Source organism: Oryctolagus cuniculus, chromosome 15 (genome assembly GCF_964237555.1).
Source record: "Oryctolagus cuniculus chromosome 15, mOryCun1.1, whole genome shotgun sequence".
In the NCBI taxonomy this organism is placed as follows: domain Eukaryota; kingdom Metazoa; phylum Chordata; class Mammalia; order Lagomorpha; family Leporidae; genus Oryctolagus; species Oryctolagus cuniculus.
The window spans coordinates 2,110,023-2,129,252 of record NC_091446.1 but is presented as its reverse complement, the minus strand read 5'-3'; the positions used below and the strand labels follow the sequence as shown (position 1 = coordinate 2,129,252).

The window sequence follows — 19,230 nt, the reverse complement described above, 5'->3', positions numbered from 1 at the left end:
GCCAGGAGCGTTCGCCAGGTCTCCCACGTGGGTGCAGGGGCCCAAGGACTTGGCCCATCCTCCCCTGCTTTTCCAGGCACATTAGCAAGGAAGTGGAGCAGCTGGTAGTCGAACTGGCGCCCATATGGGACGCCAGCTTTGCAGGCAGTGATTCAAACCACTACGCCACAACGCTGGTCCCACGTAACACATCTTTGTATCTCGAATAAGAGGCATCCAAATTAAGCAGTCAAAGAACTGTGACTGAGCTAACTCTGGTTGAGCTAACTCTGGTTGCTAAGTTATTCTAAGGGACTCGGATACAGAGAGCAGTAGCCATGGAGACAGCTCTCGAGCACAGAGAAGGCTCAGGAGCCCCTCGTCCAGGGTCCACCGGCTTTAGCACTGACCTTGGCCAGGGGTAGTGGTGTGGCCTTGGCCAGTCGCCTCCTCCTCTCCAAGATGGATGAGAGGACCTGTCCGGGGCGGGGGGGAGGGGGTCTCCTGAGCCACCGTGAGCAGTGCATGCAGGACACAGCCAGTGCGGCTGCCGTCTCAGAACTCAACGGCACTGCTAAGTCAGTGTCCTCCTTATTCACAGTGAATTTTTGGAGGGACATTTTAAGGAACGTTGGCTAAACAATACGACCAAAACAAACGCCCAGCGCTGTCCCCAGCACGGACTGTTCGCCCTCCCTGGTGTTCGCGTGTGCTTTTGGTCAGGTTGTGACAGCTGCTGCTGACGTGGCCGGGGGCCCCGCAGTTCCAGCCCCCACCCCGCCCACTCCCACAACACCCTTCCCACAGAAGCCACTTCCTCCTGGGTCCCACATGATGCTGGGAGCTTTGGTGGGGGGGGGGAGGGGTGGTTCACCCAACTCTGCAGTTTGAGCTCCTTGAGTTGAGGGGAGTGGGGTCTGTGCTCCCCACCCGGTCCACAGGCGTGACCCCAGGCCCCTTGGAACCAGGCGGCCCAGCTACAGGCGTGGTCTCTGGAGGGGGCTGCGAGCGCTGAGGCGGCCTGACGCAGTCCCCATGGTACCCACGGCCCCAGCCAGCTCCTGCCGGCTGGCTATGGGGGACCGTGCCTTGGTTCTACACAGCTCTTATGATCAGTTTCCCTGTGCCTAGCTAGTCACATCAGCTGCCTCTTGCAGTATTAGAAGCTATTTTTTATAAATATACGGAATTAAAGTAAAAGATTAGACCTGGGCGCCCACGGGTGACGCCGGTGGCCGGCTCACCTTCCTCGCTCTCCCGTGGCCCCGGTGGCCCCGTGGGTAAACAAAGCACTGGTGCACTGAGACTTCCTGCACCATGAACACGTGTGCTCTAAGGACGCCCCGTGCTAGCTCAGCGGAATGCAGGTGGAGCCGCCGGCAGCCAGATGCAGTCCCCGGCCCTGGGGTGCGCTCAGGCTCTCATGGATCCTGTAAACCAGGGAGTGCATGTCGGGGGCAGGCACCGATGTTTTGCAAAAAACCTAACTTCTCCAAGTCTCCAGGGGAGCACGGAGTGCGGCCCTACGAGCTCTGCAGCTGCGGGGTTTGTGCCGTCGGCGAAGACGGAGACCGTTGTTCACAGCGTTCTAGGGGCCACGGAGTCAGACCCTCCGTGGGCGCTGGCGGCAGGAGTCCCTGTTGAACCTGAGCGCCCTGGCCAGCTGCGGGGCTCCACGGCCGCCGCCGCAGGCTTCCCTGGGGCCTGAGCTTTCGGACAAGGGGTCCCGAGTGCATCTGTCAATTACTCCGGATGCCAGTGAAACCACATCCTAAGTGGAACCATCTGGAAAGACAAGGGGGCTTTGTCCAAGTCCCCTCCCACTCCGCCAGGGGGCTTCCCCAGAATCTGCTCCAGGAGGAGCTGCCCCTGCTGTGGCCCCCTGGGCTGGGAGGAGCCTCCCGGGCAGGGGGAGGCAGCCCTGAGCCCCACTGGACAGAAGGGGAGCGAGCGACCCTCCCTCCCAGCACCCCCGTGGGTCACGGCTCCTTCAGTTTCGGTTTTAATTCTGCTGTGAGAAGGGCACTCAGCCTTTGGACTATCCTTCTGACAGACTCGAGACGTGCCGTGAACACGGGGTTGGTGTCCATGGGGGAGGTGCTGTCCAGCAGGCTCTAGAATGCGTCTCTCTGGGCTGACCTATAGAGCCCTGCCCCCAGCCCAACACCTCCATTCTAGACTCTGCCTGTATGGGTTCCCCCCACCCTTTTTTTAAAAAAATTTCATTTATTTATTTGAGAGGCAGAGTTACAAAGACAAAGGTCTTCCATCTGCTGGTTCACTCACCAATTGGCTGCAACGGCCGTAGCTGCGCCAATCCGAAGCCAGGAGCCAGGAGCTTCTTCCAGGTCTCCCACGTGGGTGCAGGGGCTCAAGCACCTGGGCCATCCTCTACTGCTTTCCCAGGCCATAGCAGAGAGCTGGATCTGAGGTGGAGCAGCCAGGACTCGAACCAGCACCCAAATGGGATACCGGCACTGCAAGTAGAGGCTTAGCCCACTGCACCACAGCGCTGGCCCCAGGCCTCTGCACTCTTACCGTCCAGGTGTGAGTGAGCCCACGAGGATTTGTCCTTCCGTGCCCGGCTTGTCTCAGCACTGTGTCCTGAAGTCGATCCACGCTGTCACCCATGGCAGAATCTCTTCCTCTTCTAAGGCCAAGGGATTTCCCATTGTGTGTGTTTGTGTGTGTATGTATGGTGTTTGTGTGTGTACGTATGCGTGGGTGTGTTTGGGGTGTGTGTGTATGTGTGTGCATATGTTTGGGGTATGTGTGCATGTTTGGTGTGTGTGTATGTGTGTGTGTATGTTTGGTTTGTGTGTATGGGGTGTGTGTATGTATATGGGGTGTGTGTATGTATATGGGGTGTGTGTACGGTAGGTGTGTGTGTATATGTTTGGAGTGTGTATATAGGGTGTGTGTGCATGTATGTATGTTTGGGGTAAGTGTATGTGTGTTTGGTGTGTTTGTGTGTGTACGCTTGGTCTATGTGTATCTCTGGTGTGTTTGTGTGTGTTTAGTATGTGTGCATGACGTGTGCATCTGTTTTTGGTAGGTGTGAATATGTTTGGGGTGTGTGGGTGTTTGGTGTATGTTTGGTGTGTTTGTGTGTATGTTTGAGGTGTGTGTATGTGTGTATATTTGGGGTGTGTGTATGTATATGTGTTTGGGTGTGTGCATGTATGTATGTGTGTGTTTGGGGCATGTGTGTGTATGTTTCAGGTGTGTATGTATGTGTATGTCTGGTAGGTGTGTGTGTATGTTTGGGGTGTGTGTGTGTGTGTGTGTGGTGTGTGTGTTTGGTGTATGGTGTATGTATGTGTATATGTTTGGGGTATGTGTATGTTTGGGGTGTGTGTGTTTGGTGTGTGTGTATGTTTGTGTGTGGGGTATGTATGTGTATACATGCATGTATCGGGATGTGTGCATGTTTTATGTGTATGTGGGGTATGTATGTATGTGTGTTTGGTGTGTTTGTGTATGTGTTTGGGGTGTGTGTGTACATTTGGGATATATGTGTGTATGTTTGGGGTACGTGTGCGTGCACCGTATTTTCTTCAGCCACACCCAGGTCACTCCCACATCGTGGCTGCCATGAGCAGCGCTGCGGTGAACATAGGAGTGCTGTCTCTTCCCGACGGTGGCTTCACTCCCTTGCCCGTGTACCAGGAGTGGGCTCACGGGGCCACAGCCGTGGTTGAGAGGACCCCCGTCCTCCTTCCACAATGGCCACGCAGGTCTACATTTCCACCAAGAGCACACGAGGGCTCCCCTCCTCCACCTCGCCCACACTCATCTCCTGTTGGTTGACAGCAGCATCCTAACAGGTGTGAGGTGGGATCTCACTGGGGCTGTCGTTTGCATTTCCCAGACACTAGTGACATGGGGCATTTTTTTTTGTATACCTGATGGAGGCATCACACTTCCTGATTTCAGAACGTATCACAGCGGCCGGTGTTGTGGTGCAGCAGGTCAAGCCGCCTCCATGGCGCAGGCATCCCACGAGGGGCGCCGGTTCCAGTCCCAACTGCTCCACTTTTGATCCAGCTCCCCACTAATGCACCTAGGAAAACAGCAGAGGGTGGCCCGAGTCCTTGGGCCCCTGCACCTGTGTGGGAGACCCAGAGGAAACTCCTGGCTTCTGACTTTGGATCGGCCCAGCTCTGGACTTCTGGGGAGTGAACCAGCCGATGGACGAGGAGGGAGCGGGGAATCACACTTGTACACCACACCTGACAGAGGGCTAACTCCTGAAACACCTCAGGAACTCACGGTCCATCAGCAGAAGAGAAATAACCCGATTAGGAGCAGGCTAAGGGACTGAGTTTCCGTTCTCCAAAGAAGACACGCCCGTGGCTACAGGTCGTTTTTGATCGTCAACGAATTTCAGGAATTGGCAAAGTCATTTGTGCTCCCTGAGGTGAGATTTCTTCCGCAAATTCCAATTAATTATTAAGAGGCTGGTCAAGAACATTTGAAAAGATTAAGAAATTCGGATCGTCACTGACTTAGCTCTCCTGAAACACAAGCACCTGGGCCTCACAGAGGAGCAGCCACAAAGGCCACGTTAGCTGACGGGTCCACGGGTGGCTGACGGCTGTGTCTTTTTAAAATAATTTTATTCTCTTTAATCAAGGCAGTTTAAGAGATCAAACGTGATTTGATTTGCTTTCGTGTGATGATTTTCACAGGCGTAAACTCAGACGTCAGAACAGAGATCTGGTGCCGCGGAGCTGGGCACAGCACTCGCTGGGTGCAGCACGCGTGTAGGTGCCGGCCCCGCGTGCGCCGGCCGCTCTGGTTCCAGGGGAGTGAGCTCCCCACCAGGCGGCAGCATCAGGAGACAGCTGCACGGGAAGACCGGACGTGGGAGTAGCAGGCGCAACCGAGACTGCTCGGGACGCCGGCTCTCCCGTGCGAGTGCCTGGGTTTGAGTCCTGGCTCCGCTCTGACTCCAGCTTCTTGCTAAGCGGCACCTGGGCGGCAGCGGTGCTGGAGAGTTGGCTTTCTGCCACCCACGCTGGAGCCCAGAGCTCCAGGCTCCTGGCAGCAGTCTGGCCCAGCCCCCGCTCTTGTGGGCATCCGGGGAGTGAACCTGTGGATGGGAGATCTCTACGACTGTCTCTGTGCCTTTCAAAGAAATAATTTTAGAAGAGAATGTGTAAGTCACTGCTAATATAAAAAAGAAGCGTGAACGCCTCCAGAGCAGGTGAGGGAGAGCCTGGGCCTGCGCACGGCTCCGTGGTGACAGCCGCCCTGTGGGGAGCACGGGCTGAGAATCTGTACCCGGACGGGCCACGGTCAGTGAGGAGTGAGAGGAGACGATGAGGGGACAGTTCTCCCCCTGCCCGTTTAAATTCTGGGACAGGCACTTGACACAGCAGTCAGGACGCCGTTTAGGACTCCTGAATCTTGCACCAGAGTATCCGGTTTGAGTCCCAGCTCCTCCACTTCCACTCCAGCTTCCTGCTAGTGTGCACCCAGGAGGCGGCAGGCGATGGCCGACATACCTGAGTCCCTGCCAGCCACCTGGGGGCCTCGACGGAGGGGCGCGGTCCTGGCTTCAGCTGGCTTGGCCCTGACAGTTGCAGGCATTTTTGGAGTGAACCAGAAGCTGGGAGATCTCTGTCTCTTGTCTCTAGCTCCCTCTTTCTCTCGGCCTTTCAAATAAATGAAAATAAAAATTTACTTTAGGGGTTGGCGTTTGGCCAACTGGTGAAGGTACCTGCGCCCCACATCAGAGTGCCTGGGTCAGAGTCCGGCTCTGGCTCCCAGGCCCAGCTTCCTGTGACGCAGGCCTGGGTGGCGGCGGCAATGACTCAAATAAGTGGGGCCCTGCCATCCATGTGAGAGATTAAGTTCCTGCTCCCAGCCTTGGAATGGGCCAGCCTAGCCCAGCCCCAGCCACGGTGGGCGTCTGTGGGGTGAACCAGGGGATGAAAACTCTGTCTCTCTGTTTCTTTCTGTTCCTCTGCCTGTCAAATAAAAAGCTTATTTTCTTGTGACAAAGTATCTATGACACTTATGTTAATCATTTGTGTATGACTGTAGCTTAGTGGCATAAAGTTCATTCGCACTGCTGTGCAGGGGCCCTGCCACCCACTTCAGAACCTTCTCACCTCCCCCAACCGAGTCTGCTCCCACTGCCCGCTCCGCGGCCTTCCACGTTTGCACCAGGACAGCCCAGTCTCCCTGCCAGGCTGCAAAGCCAGAACAGGGAGCACCTGACATCAGCAGCCAAGAAATCTTCACCAGGTAGGCCTGGAGGGCACCCGATGGGCCGGCAGCTCCTGAGGGTCCTTTGATGTCCAAGGGATCAAGAACCCCAGCTGCGAGCTGGAGGCAGCAGGTCGAGAGGAGGCTGGGATGGCAAAGGCGCCTCTGCCATGGACGGCTGAGAGGCCTGGCTCCAGCTCCTGGCCCTGGGCCCTGGACTGCATGGGTTCTGCAGCCCTGGGCATGTGCAGCCACTCCACATGTCAAACGCGTTGTTCTCTCCAGACTCCCACAGCGAGCTGTGACACAGGCACTACCGTTCTCATTTGGGGTCACAGAGCAGAGGGCTGCTGAGCCCAGGCCCGTCAGCCTCCAGCCATCCACGCCTCGGCAGGTGGAGGCCAAGCTGAGGTGCTTTCTGGGCTGGCACGGAAAACTGTCCAAGCTCTTCCAGAGAGCAGGATGCTTCCAGCGGAGAACCAGGGCCTGGCCCACCGCCACACAGCGGCTTCTTACTGAACCTCAAACGATTCCCACAGTGTGCCCTGCACCAGCGCCAGAGTGTGGGCATCTCCTGGAGGCTCACTGGGAATGCAGAGGCCTGGCCCTGCCCCAGACTTGAGGAGTCGCACTGTAACCAGCCCCTGCTTCCCCCCCGCACCCCGTGACCCACGTGGTCCAGGCCCACGGGGCTGAGGAGGCAAAGGCTGCAGTTGGAGAGGCTGGGTGGGCTGGACCCCAGGGCCTGACCGCTTGACCGCTAATTCTGCTCCCTGGGGACTGAGGGTTCATGTGATCCTGTCTGTGGGCCATGTTGCTAAGATCATGCACTAGGCAATGGTAAACAGCAACTGTAGGAAGTCACCTGGCACCGTGGTTACAAGCGAGAAAGATGCCACAGGACCTATACCGACAAACTGGGAAAAGTCTCCCAAGTGCTCAGTCTCGGGATTGCAAAGCTACTCCCTTCTTGTCCCACAACAGATCAATAAATGCAGAACAAATCCAACCAATATTTTATTTGGCTTTTACTTTTGAAATCTGACTCAATGATCTGGAAGAACAAAGTAGTAAGAAGAGCCAGGAGGGGGCTGGTGCCGCGGCTCACTTGGCTAATCCTCCGCCTATGGCGCCGGCACCCCAGGTTCTAGTCCCGGTTGGGGCGCCAGATTCTGTCCCGGTTGCTCCTCTTCCAGTCCAGCTCTCTGCTGTGGCCCGGGAGTGCAGTGGAGGATGGCCCAAGTGCTTGGGCCCTGCACCCATATGGGAGACCAGGAGGAATCACCTGGCTGCTGGCTTCGGATCGGCACAGTGCCAGCCGTAACGGCCATTTGGGGGGTGAACCAACGGAAGGAAGACCTTTTTCTCTGTCTCTCTGTCTCTCTCTCTCTAACTCTGACATTAAAAAAAAAAAAAAAATTAACTTAAAAAAAAAAAAAAGAGCCAGGAGGGGCCGGCGTTGCGGCACTATGGGTGAAGCCTCCGCCTGTGAGGCCGGCATCCATAGGGGCGCCAGTTCCAAGACCTGGCCTCTCTGATTCCAATCCAGCTCCCTGCTAATGCACTTGGGAAAGCAGAGGAAGATGGCCCTAGTGCTTGGGGTTGGGGCCTGCACCTGCCTGGGAGACCTGGAAGAAGCTCCCGGCCCGTCTTCAGCCTGGCCCAGCTCTGGCTGTTGCAGCCATCTAGGGAGTGAACTAGCGGTTGGAGTCAGCGTGGCCCCGCCCCAGCACTGCAGGCATCTGGGGCATGGACCAACAATGAGAGCTCTGTCATTGTGCCTTTCAAATAAATAAAGTAAAATAAAATAAAAAAACAATGAAAAGATATACGTCCCCTGGAAAATAGCAGGCAAGGATGGGAGGTTCACAAAAGCAGACACACGGGGCAGGCAGGGATACCAGAAACGTAACGCGTAGCATGCAGATGACAACGATAACCGCAGCCAAGGTCAGACTGGCAAGGATTGAGAGGAAGACTCGCAAAAAGTCAAAATTGAATCCTGACTGCTCAAGCTTCTGTGTCAACGGCGGGAAACCCAGAGGCCAGGGAAGCCCTTGACCTGCAGACGTGGACCTCACTGGACAGAGGGATGGATGGAAAGCCCTTGACCTGCAGACGTGCACTGGATGGAGAGATGGACGGGAAGCCCTTGACCTGCAGACGCGGACCTCACTGGACAGAGAGATGGACGGGAAGCCCTTGACCTGCAGACGCGGACCTCACTGGACAGAGAGATGGACGGGAAGCCCTTGACCTGCAGACGCGGACCTCACTGGACAGAGAGATGGATGGAAAGCCCTTGACCTGCAGACGTGGACCTCACTGGACAGAGAGATGGACGGAAAACCCTTGGCTGACAGACGTGGACCTCACTGGATGGAGAGATGGACGGGAAGCCCTTGACCTGCAGACGTGGACCTCACTGGACAGAGAGATGGACGGGAAGCCCTTGGCTGACAGACGTGGACCTCACTGGAATTCCAATTCAAAAGCAGCTGCACAAAGCAAAACAGGACAATCACTTGTGAACCAAGGAAGCACGCACACGTCTGATCAAAGGCTGGATGTTTCAGGATCTCAGGGATGACTGTAAATGTTGCACCAGGAGCGGTGATCACAGTGTGGTTAGCTTTCTAAATGCCTTTGTGGGAGAGACACACTGAAATAATTACCAATGAAACAATGTGATATTTGCTTCCCACACAGGGCTTGTGGGGGGAGGGGGGAAGCAGAGCAGGTGGGGACAGAGCTAAAGCAGAGGTGCTGGAGCTGGACAGGTGCTAAAGGGATGCTGGACCATGTGTTTTCCCTTCTTTTGTGTGTGTGTGCAAAAATGCTCCAAGGTGGGACACACACACGGAAACACACACACACACACACACACACACGTATCCTGCCTAGTGTTGTTGAAGAGGAAGAAACCTGGGTTCTTGGTACCACCGTTCCAAAGAGCAAAAAACCTTCTGACTCAGAAATTCAACATCTAGAATGTACCCTTATGACCATAACTAAAAAACTGTACAACAATGAGTGCAAGAATGTTTATATAGCAATTTTTGTTTGGGCAAATAAATAGGTAGGCAGGAAGAAGGAAAGAGGTGATCGATAGGTGATAGACTCACAGATAACAGTAGGAGGATCCCACTAAGCTGTGTGGTACATGCCATCTTACACGTTAAAGTGATCATTTTAAGTATGCAACTGATCACACAGATAGGAATAAGTGTCAAAGGGATCACATAAATAAGACCAAGTGTCTGGTAATAACAATAGATATAATTAAAAAGGAGAGAAGGATCCAACATGGGAAGCAGGCCACGCAGCAGACTCATAGAATGACAAATGCCCCAAACAGTACTCTGACCTAAGAATCAGCCCTTAAGACATTCAGATCTGGCTGAAAAGCCCATGAGAGCATTTCAGGCATGGAAAACCAAGACACAATGGCAAAAAATGATCTACATGAAGGATCTCTGTGAGTTGAGATCCCAGTGGAAAGAATGGGCCATCAAAGAAGGAGGTACCTTTCTCTGAATGGAGGAGAGAACTTCCACTTTGCTTATGGCCCTGTCTACATACTGACAGAGTTTGTGGACTCAAAAGGCTTCCATAGCCTTGGCAGCTCATGACAAGAGCCTTGGGTGATCACTAATATCATAAATAAGAGTGTCAATTGTTAAATCAACAAGAGTCACTGTGCACTCACTCCCCATGTAGGACCTCTGTCCTTAATGTGTTGTACTATGAGAATTAACAGTCAAGCTAGTCTTCAAACAGTACTTTATACTTTGCGTGAGTGCAAACTGTTGAAATATTTACTTAGTAGAGAGTTGGTTTTCTGTATATAAAGATAATTAAAAATGAACCTTAATGAAGAATAGGATGGGAGAGGGAGTAGGAGGTGGGATGGGAGTGGCAGTGGGAATGGGAGAACAGGTATGGAAGGAAGAACTGCTACATTCCTAAAGCTGTACCTATGAAATCAGCATTTATTAAATAAAAACTTTCTTTATAACACTCACTAGGAAGAGAAGCACTGTGGCATTCCCGGTGGATGCAATCCCGTATAACTGTTTACAAATGGTAACCTGGTATGTTTTCATTGGCATGCAAGTTGTGCACGCTGTTAACACTGGAAGTGTATGTCTATGAGTATGTATGTTCACAGGTGGTAATTTTTCTAAGATACACATAAAAATGTTAACATAAGTTACTTTTAAGTAATGGGATTGTAGAGTAATTTTTATTTTTTACTTATTTATTTTAAACATTTTCTTCTTTAATAAGTAGGGTGTCAGGTATAATTCTTTAATGTTTTAAAAGTAAATATGGAAATAAACTATATGTGTATTTAATTTTTACATACTTATCTGAGAGGCAGAGACAGAAAGAGGCAGGTAGATAGTGGGTTCCTGTCCGCTGATTTACCAAATGCCTGTAACAGCCCGGAATGGGCCAGGTTGAAGCCAGGAGCCAGGGACTCAATGCCGATCTTCCGCAGGGCAGAAAAACCCACGTCCTGGAGAGTTCATTGCTGCCTGCAAGAGTGCCCATTACAGGCACTAGGCACTGGAGTCAGAAGCCAGGGCTCAGTACTCCAATATGGGTAAGGACATCTGAACCAGTGTCTGCACTGAACCCCTGCCCCTAAGCTGAGATAGAGTGAGAGAGCGAGCCAGACAGAGAATCTCATTCCCCAAATGCCCACAATAGCCAGGGCTGGGCCAGGAATCCATCCCAGTCTCCCACGTGGGTGGCAGGGACCCAGGTACTTGAGCCATCACCTGCTGCCTCTCTGGGTGAGCATCAGCAGGAAGGTGAAACAGGGACCGGAGCCAGGATTCAACCCAGGCCCTCCAGCATGGGATGGGAGTGTCCCAAACACTCATTCCCCAAAATTGTACTTTTAAAGGCAAAACATTTCAGGGCCTGGCACTGTGAAGTAGGAAGTTAAGCATCCGCCTGTGGTACCAGCATCCTATATGGGCGCTGGTTTGAGTTCCTGTTGTTCCACTTCCAATCCAGCTCCCTGCTGATGGCCTGGGAAAACAGTATAAGATGGCCCAAGTGGGCCAGCACCGCAGCTCACTTGGCTAATCCTCCGCCTGTGGCACCGGCACCCCAGTTTCTAGTCCCGGTTGGGGCACCGGATTCTGTCCCAGTTGCTCCTCTTCCAGTCCAGCTCTCTGTTGTGGCCCGGGAAGGCAGTGGAGGATGGCCCAAGTGCTTGGGCCCTGCACCTGCATGGGAGACCAAGAGGAGCCTAGTGCCTGGCTCCTGGCTTCAGATGGGTGCAGCGCGCCGGCCATAATGGCCATTTGGGGGATGAACCAATGGAAGGAAGCCCTTTCTCTCTCTCTCTCTCTCTCTCTCACTGTCTAATTCTTCCTGTCAAAAAAGAAAGAAAGAAAGACAGAAAGACAGAAAGACAGAAAGAAAGAAAGAAAGAGATGGCCCAAGTGCTTGGGCCCCCGCACCCATGTGGGAGACCCAGAAGAAGCTCCTGGCTTCAGATCTGCCCAGCTCTGGCCGTTGCAGCCACTGGAGGAGGGAACCAGTGAATAGAAGACCTTTCTCTCTCTCTCTCTCTCTCTCTCTCTCTCTCTTTTTCTCTCTCTCTCTCCCTCTCTCTGTCCATATCTCTGTCTCTCAGGTAAATAAATAAATCTTTATAAAAAGGCAAAACATTTCAAAAGATGTTAAGGTATCTTTGTTAACTATTTACAATGCTTTTGAATCTTCTGAGAGTTTTTGTTTCTGTGGTTTAAAAACCACCATAAACTCAAACTGTGAAATTATTAAAGTGTGCTTTGACAGTTTCAACCCTGAGCAAAAAACCAAATAATGAGAGATTATAATTAAAGAACAAACGGAAAACTTATCTAGTGGAGGTGCACACACTAAATGCCTCCTGTTTCCTCAGGCATAGAAGACATCTTTCTCCCCTATTCTGACAAGAAGACAAAGAGAAGCACTTGAAGGGGGTAATCCCATTTCACGCTCCTGGTGGGGTGCGCTGAGCCCACTCAGGGACACCCGCAGGTCCTGCCTGTTCGCTCGGCTGCTTTAGCACCTGTGGTGCGGACAAATTAACCTGGCAGGGACAGAGCTGTGTGTGAGGGGAGGACCTGGGCCCTGGGACGAGCGGGACATGGTGCCCGCACTGCAGTCCCAGAGGCGGAGCCTGCTCTGTATCCACCTGCATGCTTCACAAACAGCTACTCTGAGGGCCGCCCCACGGCTGCGTCAGGAAGCATGGTCCGTTCCAAGGTGGAACACTGTGTGACAGCCATCGGGCAGGGTGGGAGGAGGACACAATGCCTGGACAGCACGGCCACAGAGGGATCCCTGCCTGGGCCAGGGACCACACTGGGATGGGCTCTGAGCTGTGTCCAAAGTCCAGGGGAGCCGAGCATGGGTGTAGGGTTCCAGAATGTCCTATTTGATGGCTTCTACTACAGCCAGGGATCCTGAGGACACACTGGCCACACCCTCGGGTGCCCCACGGCTGGGACCCAGCGTCACCTCCATGATCTCAGCACTCGAGGCCTTCGCGGGCCGAGACCTTGGGCTCATCCCGGCCCCGCACGCCTTCTGCGTTTCCACACTGCTGTGTCTTTCGTGACTTTGTTTTTTCAGAAGAGGAGGCCTGCTCTGGATCTGGAGGGCAGCGGGCAGCGGGGCTGATGCTGGGGTGGCGTCGTCGTGGGCCCCTCGTCTGCCACCGCCTGCAGCCCTGCAGGCTCCCCTCCATGCACAGACCCGGCGGGCGGAGGAGGCTCAGAGAAGCCTCAGGACTCAGCGAGGTCCACGGCGAGATGTTCCGGGGCCGAAAGGGGAACGGGAGGCCGCGGGAGGCCGCTCCCTACCCAAAGGCACTGCTCTCTGCACATGAGTGGCACCAAGTGCCAAGACGGCTACCTGCAAGGATGCGCACAGAGCTCTCCCCACAGATTTCAGACGAGGAGGAGTTGACACAGCAAGAAAACGCAGACCTCAAAGTTTTCTTTTCCATAAACATCAAAGTGTGCCTCTTGTGTAGAAGACAGCACAAACGGAGCTCTTCACAGACTTCCAAGGCCACACTCCTGACACCTCCTGTCTCACAGCCCCGACTGGGCAGGGACTGGCACCTCTCATGAAGTCCCGGCTCCGGGGTCTTCCTCCAGGCTAGCGTCCACGTCACCAACACGGTGCTGGAGCGTGACCTGGAATGTCTCCCCTCCCTCCCCCCGCCTCCCAACAGCAGTGTCCCTGAGGCCTCTTGCCAATGCCTCTCCTTCCTCCCTGCCACCTCCCAACAGACAACGCTCCTGTGATGGCACGGCCATGTCTCACCTCCCTCTTCCTCCACCTCCCAACAGGCAATGCTCCCAGACTGAACGCCAGCATTGCTTATGGACGGGGCTTTTCCAAACGCCAATGGGGAGGAGGTCCCTGGCGGGGAACGCACCCCCCGGTGAGTATTGTGACGAGAACACGTGGCATCCAAGGGCTAGGCCCTCCCGGGCTCCAGCAGGTTAGGAACTGGAGCTCGAGTCTGCACTTCGGCGGTTCCCTCAGGACCCGTCTGTCACGTGAACAGGGTATCAGGAAGCTTGGAAACCCAGGCCAGCTACTCCAGTCTCCACGGGCAGACGAGACACTGAAAACCCAAGAGAAAACAAGCAATCTCCATTTTAATATAAAAGAGGTGCTGTCCAATCACTTCAGTTAGAGAATTACACGGAACAGATGGGCTCGTAGCATTTAGCAAAATTCACTTCAAGATTATAGAGCCTTTCAATTATAAAAATAAATCTTTTAATTAAAAAGAGTATATTGGCAGTCCTGGATACATCCACAAAACAACTGGAAAGCATCAAAGCAGGGCTGCAGTGGACACGACCGCAGGAGCCACGGGTCCCCAGCCGCACACGACCGCAGGAGCCACGGGTCCCCAGCCGCACACGACCGCAGGAGCCACGGGTCCCCAGCCGCACACGACCGCAGGAGCCACGGGTCCCCAGCCGGACACGACCGCAGGAGCCACGGGTCCCCAGCCGCACACGACCGCAGGAGCCACGGGTCCCCAGCCGCACACGACCGCAGGAGCCACGGGTCCCCAGCTGGACACGACCGCAGGAGCCACGGGTCCCCAGCCGGACACGACCGCAGGAGCCACGGGTCCCCAGCCGGACACGACCGCAGGAGCCACGGGTCCCCAGCCGCACACGACCGCAGGAGCCACGGGTCCCCAGCCGGACACGACCGCAGGAGCCACGGGTCCCCAGCCGGACACGACCGCAGGAGCCACGGGTCCCCAGCCGCACGGAAGTTTGACGCAGACTGCGTTTTACTTTTAGATGATACGCTTGCTCTCCCTCTCCGGCAGGACACACTCAGAGGAGGCTCTGTGGAAGGGACGTGGGGCCTCCAGGCTCCCACGCGAGGACGGTGGGTCCCGGGCAGCGAGCCCTGGGCTGCTGTTCAAACAGGTGGGTGCCCAAGCAAAGCCCATCCGCCGGAGCCCAGCACCTGCTGCCGCGGGGAGGAGTCGGAGCCCAGCTGGAGGCTTCCTTTCCCAGCTTCATCTTCTAGGGACTCCCGGAATGACTGAAATGCCCCTGCGGTGACAAAACAGCACCATGTGCGCATTAACCTACTTTGGCCGAAGCAGCACGCCTCGCTGTGCCCCACACAGAGCGCTCACTGACGTGACCGGGAGACCCAGATGACGTTTTAACTTCTGAAGGGAGAATGTTTATGAATACTCATATTAAAGTGCATCTTAAACATGAAGGCACTTCACGAAGCTGTGGAGAGTGAACTAAAGGGAAGTCCATTTGGGTGCAGACAGTTCCGAAGCCCTGCAGCTTCTTCCCCACACCCCCTTCCGTGAGCTTTCCGACTAGGGATCTGCAGCACCCGACAGTGCCTGATTCCCACAAAGGCCCCAGCCGGCATTACTTCCTTTCTCTCCTACAGCACTACCAGGGAAAAAAAGAGAATGAAAATATCATTTACATATTTATAATTTTTTTAAAAAATGCTTATTTTACTTTAGAGAGCTCCCCCATCCTCTGGTTTACTCCCCAATTGCTCACAACAGCCAGGGCTGAGGCAAGGCTAGAGCCAGGAACTGGGGATACAGTCCACGTCTCCCCTGGGGAGTGGAAGGAACCTTATTTCTTGAGCCATAAGCACTGCCTCCCAGGGTCTGCATTTGCCTGGAGCTGGAGTCAGGAGCTGGCACCAAGAATTGCACCAGACACTCTGGTGTGAGACACAGGCATCTTAACCACCAGGCTAAACATCCAACACTAATAAAAAAGTTTACATGACGTCTAAGTACTGAACGAGGACTCAATATATGAGTCAGGTACTGGGCTTGTCCCGAGGGGCATAGAAAAGTGCAGAATCATAAACCCTCCCCCCAGAGCCCTTCCACCCCCACCTCATCTCTCCTCCCCACAGCCATGACTGGAAGAACCGCATGCTGGGGAAGGATGGACAGCTGGCCAGACGCACACTGGGCCACACGTGGTGCCAGCAGTGTCCCTGGCCTCAGAGCAGGGGCAGGCTCGGCCTCCCTGCCCTGCCAGGACTCGCGTGGTGGCTGCGCTGGCTGAGGCCCAGGAAGTCTGGGGTGGGCAGGTGACTGGGGGTACAAAGTGGTCCGGCGCACGATGGCACCTGTTTCCAGGAAGGCGGTGCTGCCCCAAGCCATGGAGAGGTTAGGGAGACTCAGAGCCTCGTGGAGGTCACACGCACGCCTCAGCCAGGTGCTGAGAACCAGACGCCATGCGAGCCAGGGAAGGGGCACCTGATCCCACCTGACGAGGGGCTGCGAAGGCTGCACCAGGCCCCCAGAGGTGTCAGAGAATCTTGTGAGGTGGAAGGGGCATCCCAGGCACTTAGAACAGCATGAGGTCAGAAGTTCCCAGAACAGGAGATGCTCTCCACGAGGGGAGCCAGGGGTTCCAGGAGCACACGCAGGCGTGGGAGATCCGTCTGGAATGCCAGGCGGCACCAAGACTGTGCAGGGCCCTGAACTCCACGCTGAATAAAGACGCTGGGCTTATTCCACAGGCCCGTGCTTCCCGGAAGAGCCTCAGCAGTACCCAGTCAACAGGTACTCATCCCTTTACCAAAGGACCCCGGGTAACTGGTTTCCGGGCTCATTTCCCGAATCCTGAATCATCGAATGCTCAAGTCTCTGAACGGTGGGGAGAGGAGGTGCCTTTGCTGAATGCCACGGGCCAGGAGACGCTTCTGTCGTGAGACCCTCGGTAGCTGGAGCCCAGCGGGAACTGCAGCTCTGGGAACGGCACCGGGCAGGGACAAGGTCACAAGCTCAGGAAGGCACAGAGGTGAGCAGTGCAGGTGGGGTCAGGGGACAAGGGCCTCACTTAGGGGAGAGACGGAGCGATCGGGCGAGGAGACAGTGCTCGGCAAGTAACTCCATCATGCTCACGCCCATCACACGCTCAACACAGAACGAGGCTTGTGGGCGAGGTACTCGCTGAGGTGCCCCTCCCTGCCCTGCCCCAGAGGGTGGCATCCGAAGACATGCTGGAGGTGGAACGGGAAAGGGTTGGGACAGCACAGGGACCATACGGGGACGCAGCAGGCTAAGCCACCGCCTGTGACACCAGCATCCCATATCAAAGTGTGGGCTTGAGTCCTGGCTGCTCCACTTCCCATCAAGCTGTTGCAAATGTGCCTGGGAAAGCAGTGGAAAACGACCCGAGGACCTGAGCATGCCACCCCCGTGGGAGACCCAGATGGGGTTCCAGGCTCTTGGCTTGGGCCTGGGGCAGCCCTGGCCACTGCAGCCATTTGGGGAGTGAGCCAGCAGAGGCAAGACCTCTCTGTCTCTCTCTGTCACTCTGCCTTTCAAACAAATAAAATCTTAAAAAACACCACCACCACCACCACTTGGGACCAGACAGACAGAGCCCATCGACAAGACAGTCGAGATCTAGAATCTTAGACCTGGAGAACCTGCGGACATTGCTCCTCCTGACCTTTGCCCCAGTGCTCCTGTCTCGGGAAAGTTCTCAGGGCCTGCCACCGACTCACTTTTCTGGAACATTCCAGCTGGGGACTGTCTCAGAGCAGGAAGCCCACACGCGAGCCTGGTGCTGTTCCTGACCAGGACACGGGGAGGACACAGATGCCGGGCGTCCTGGGCTCTGAGCTGACACGCACAAGCCGCAGGGCGTATCTGCTGAGGACTGCTGGGCATGGAGCCGGTCACTGACACAGCCAGGAGTGAGGACTCGTGGCAGCTGATGTCTTCCTGTGGACAATTAGGGTCCTCTGCTTCCTGTTTGCTTAGGCTTCCAAAGTGACCCAAAAAGCTATAGTGACAAACATACTACTTTTGGTAAAACATGATTCCAATACTTTCCCACAGAGCAAGACAGGCTTTTGGAGAGGAAGCGTCCACTGCTTCTGAGGGGATACTGGGGGCTCCGGGTGGGCTGCTTCTGGCTGTGTTCCTGGCGGGACACCTGCCTTCACACATCAGCCTCAACAGGGCTCTTGACGCTCTCACCGCGGTGACCCCTCACGGGGTGCTCCCACAGCCCACGAGCTTCCGGCTGTCCAACTCTACCTCGCAGGGCAGATCCTTCCTCCCTGGGCTCTGCTACCAGGCCGGCAGGGCCACACCCGCTCTGTGGCAGGTCTGTTAGAATTCAAGTCACACGTGCCGAGGGAAAGCACTTTGCGACACCCCCTTGTCCCTTTTTGAAAAAGCCACCCTTCGTCCACGCGCAGAAGCCTGGCTTGCGGCCGGCCCTCTGCCCTTCCCTGAGGAACCGTGCGACGAGTACCAGCAGCCGCTCCGCGTCGGAGAGCTCTGGAATTCCTGCCTCTGCCGATTCCGTGAGGAAGCCCTTGCTTTCTCTAACAGCAAATTCACCTGTACAGCTACACAGTGGTGTCCTTTCTTCACAGGCTTCTCCTGCGGCCTACACTGCGTGCCTGGGCTTACAGACCCCCGCCCCCCTTTTACCCGCCCCAGTCTTTGTAGGAAGAGGCAGCCGTGTGACACCTATGTACACCTGGTGCAGATTTAAGATACACTGTTGCCTCCTCCTCCTCCCTCGCTGGAGGTAATCATACTGCTCTAAGGTGGGTGTGAATCCTTCCTTAGGGGCCCAACACGAAACAGATGGGATTTGTGAACAGGATTCAGAAGGGAGCTGCACACTCAGTTAAGGTCAAGCAGCTGTCAGAAGCTGGAGGAGAATGTGCTCCGTGTTATGTGTTGCTGGCTGCCAGAAAGGAGCAGGGACATTGGCCAAGGGACACAGCCAAGTCCCCTGCCCTCCCTCTCCAACCTCTGTCCAGTCTACTGCCTGCCCCACGTCCCCGAGTGGCTGGACCCAAAGGAAGTCTGAGAGCCAGACGCCCACTCGTGTGGCCCACACGGGCCGGCTGCTGGGCAGAGTGCAGAGATGGGCAGTGGACCTGCGGAGCAGACTGAAGGCAGAGCCTGGATGCTGCAGTTCTTCGACGAGGACTGAATCACGGAACCTGAATCCGTTCAAAGGGCTCAGGAAAAACACGATCAACAATCCAAGGAAGGTAGGAGGACCACACCGTCGCAGGGGCAGGCGTCTGCGGCGCTCAAGCCACCATGCAGGAGGCCTGCGTCCCACATGAGTGTGTCTGGGCTTAAGCTGCCAATTCCAGCTGGTTGATCACCTGCACCCTGGGAGGCAACAGGTGATGGCTCGAGTAGTTGGGTTCCTGCCAACCACGCAACAGACCTGGATTGAATGGCTAACTCCTGGTTTCAGCCTGGCCCAGCCCTGGCTGTTGTGGGCATTTGGGAAAAGTATCAGCAGATGGACAACCTCTCTCTCTCCCTGCCACCTTCTTTCATCCCCGCCCCCCCCTCAAATAAAGAAAAATAAAAACACTTTAAAAAGAATGTGGGCTGGGGCTGGCGCAGTAGTGCAGCAGGTAAAGCCACTGCTTGCAGTCCCAACATCCCATCTGGGTGCCGGTTCGAATCCCGGCTGCTCCACCTCCAAT

The 19,230-nt window shown here is 55.2% G+C and overlaps 1 protein-coding gene across 5 annotated transcripts in view; it reads right to left on the bottom strand.

Annotated features, from left to right (window-relative positions):
• C15H10orf143 (chromosome 15 C10orf143 homolog) overlaps positions 1-19,230 on the bottom strand; it is a 103,539-nt gene that overhangs the window by 46,534 nt on the left and 37,775 nt on the right. Inside the window, exons 4-6 of one of the 5 annotated variants that reach the window (XR_011382725.1) lie at positions 3,885-4,042; positions 2,518-3,583; positions 2,186-2,405 (exon numbers count right to left, since the gene is read on the bottom strand). The exons of 2 other annotated variants lie outside the window; for them this stretch is intronic. Coding sequence is in view for 1 of the 3 variants with exons in the window: in XM_051836649.2 (XP_051692609.2) it covers positions 14,775-14,804 (30 nt within the window). In the remaining 2 variants the exon portion in view is untranslated. Of the gene's footprint in view, positions 1-2,185; positions 2,406-2,517; positions 3,584-3,884; positions 4,043-13,860; positions 14,805-19,230 lie in introns of those variants that run through there. 2 more of the 5 variants (XR_011382726.1, XM_051836649.2) reach the window with 2 other exon arrangements.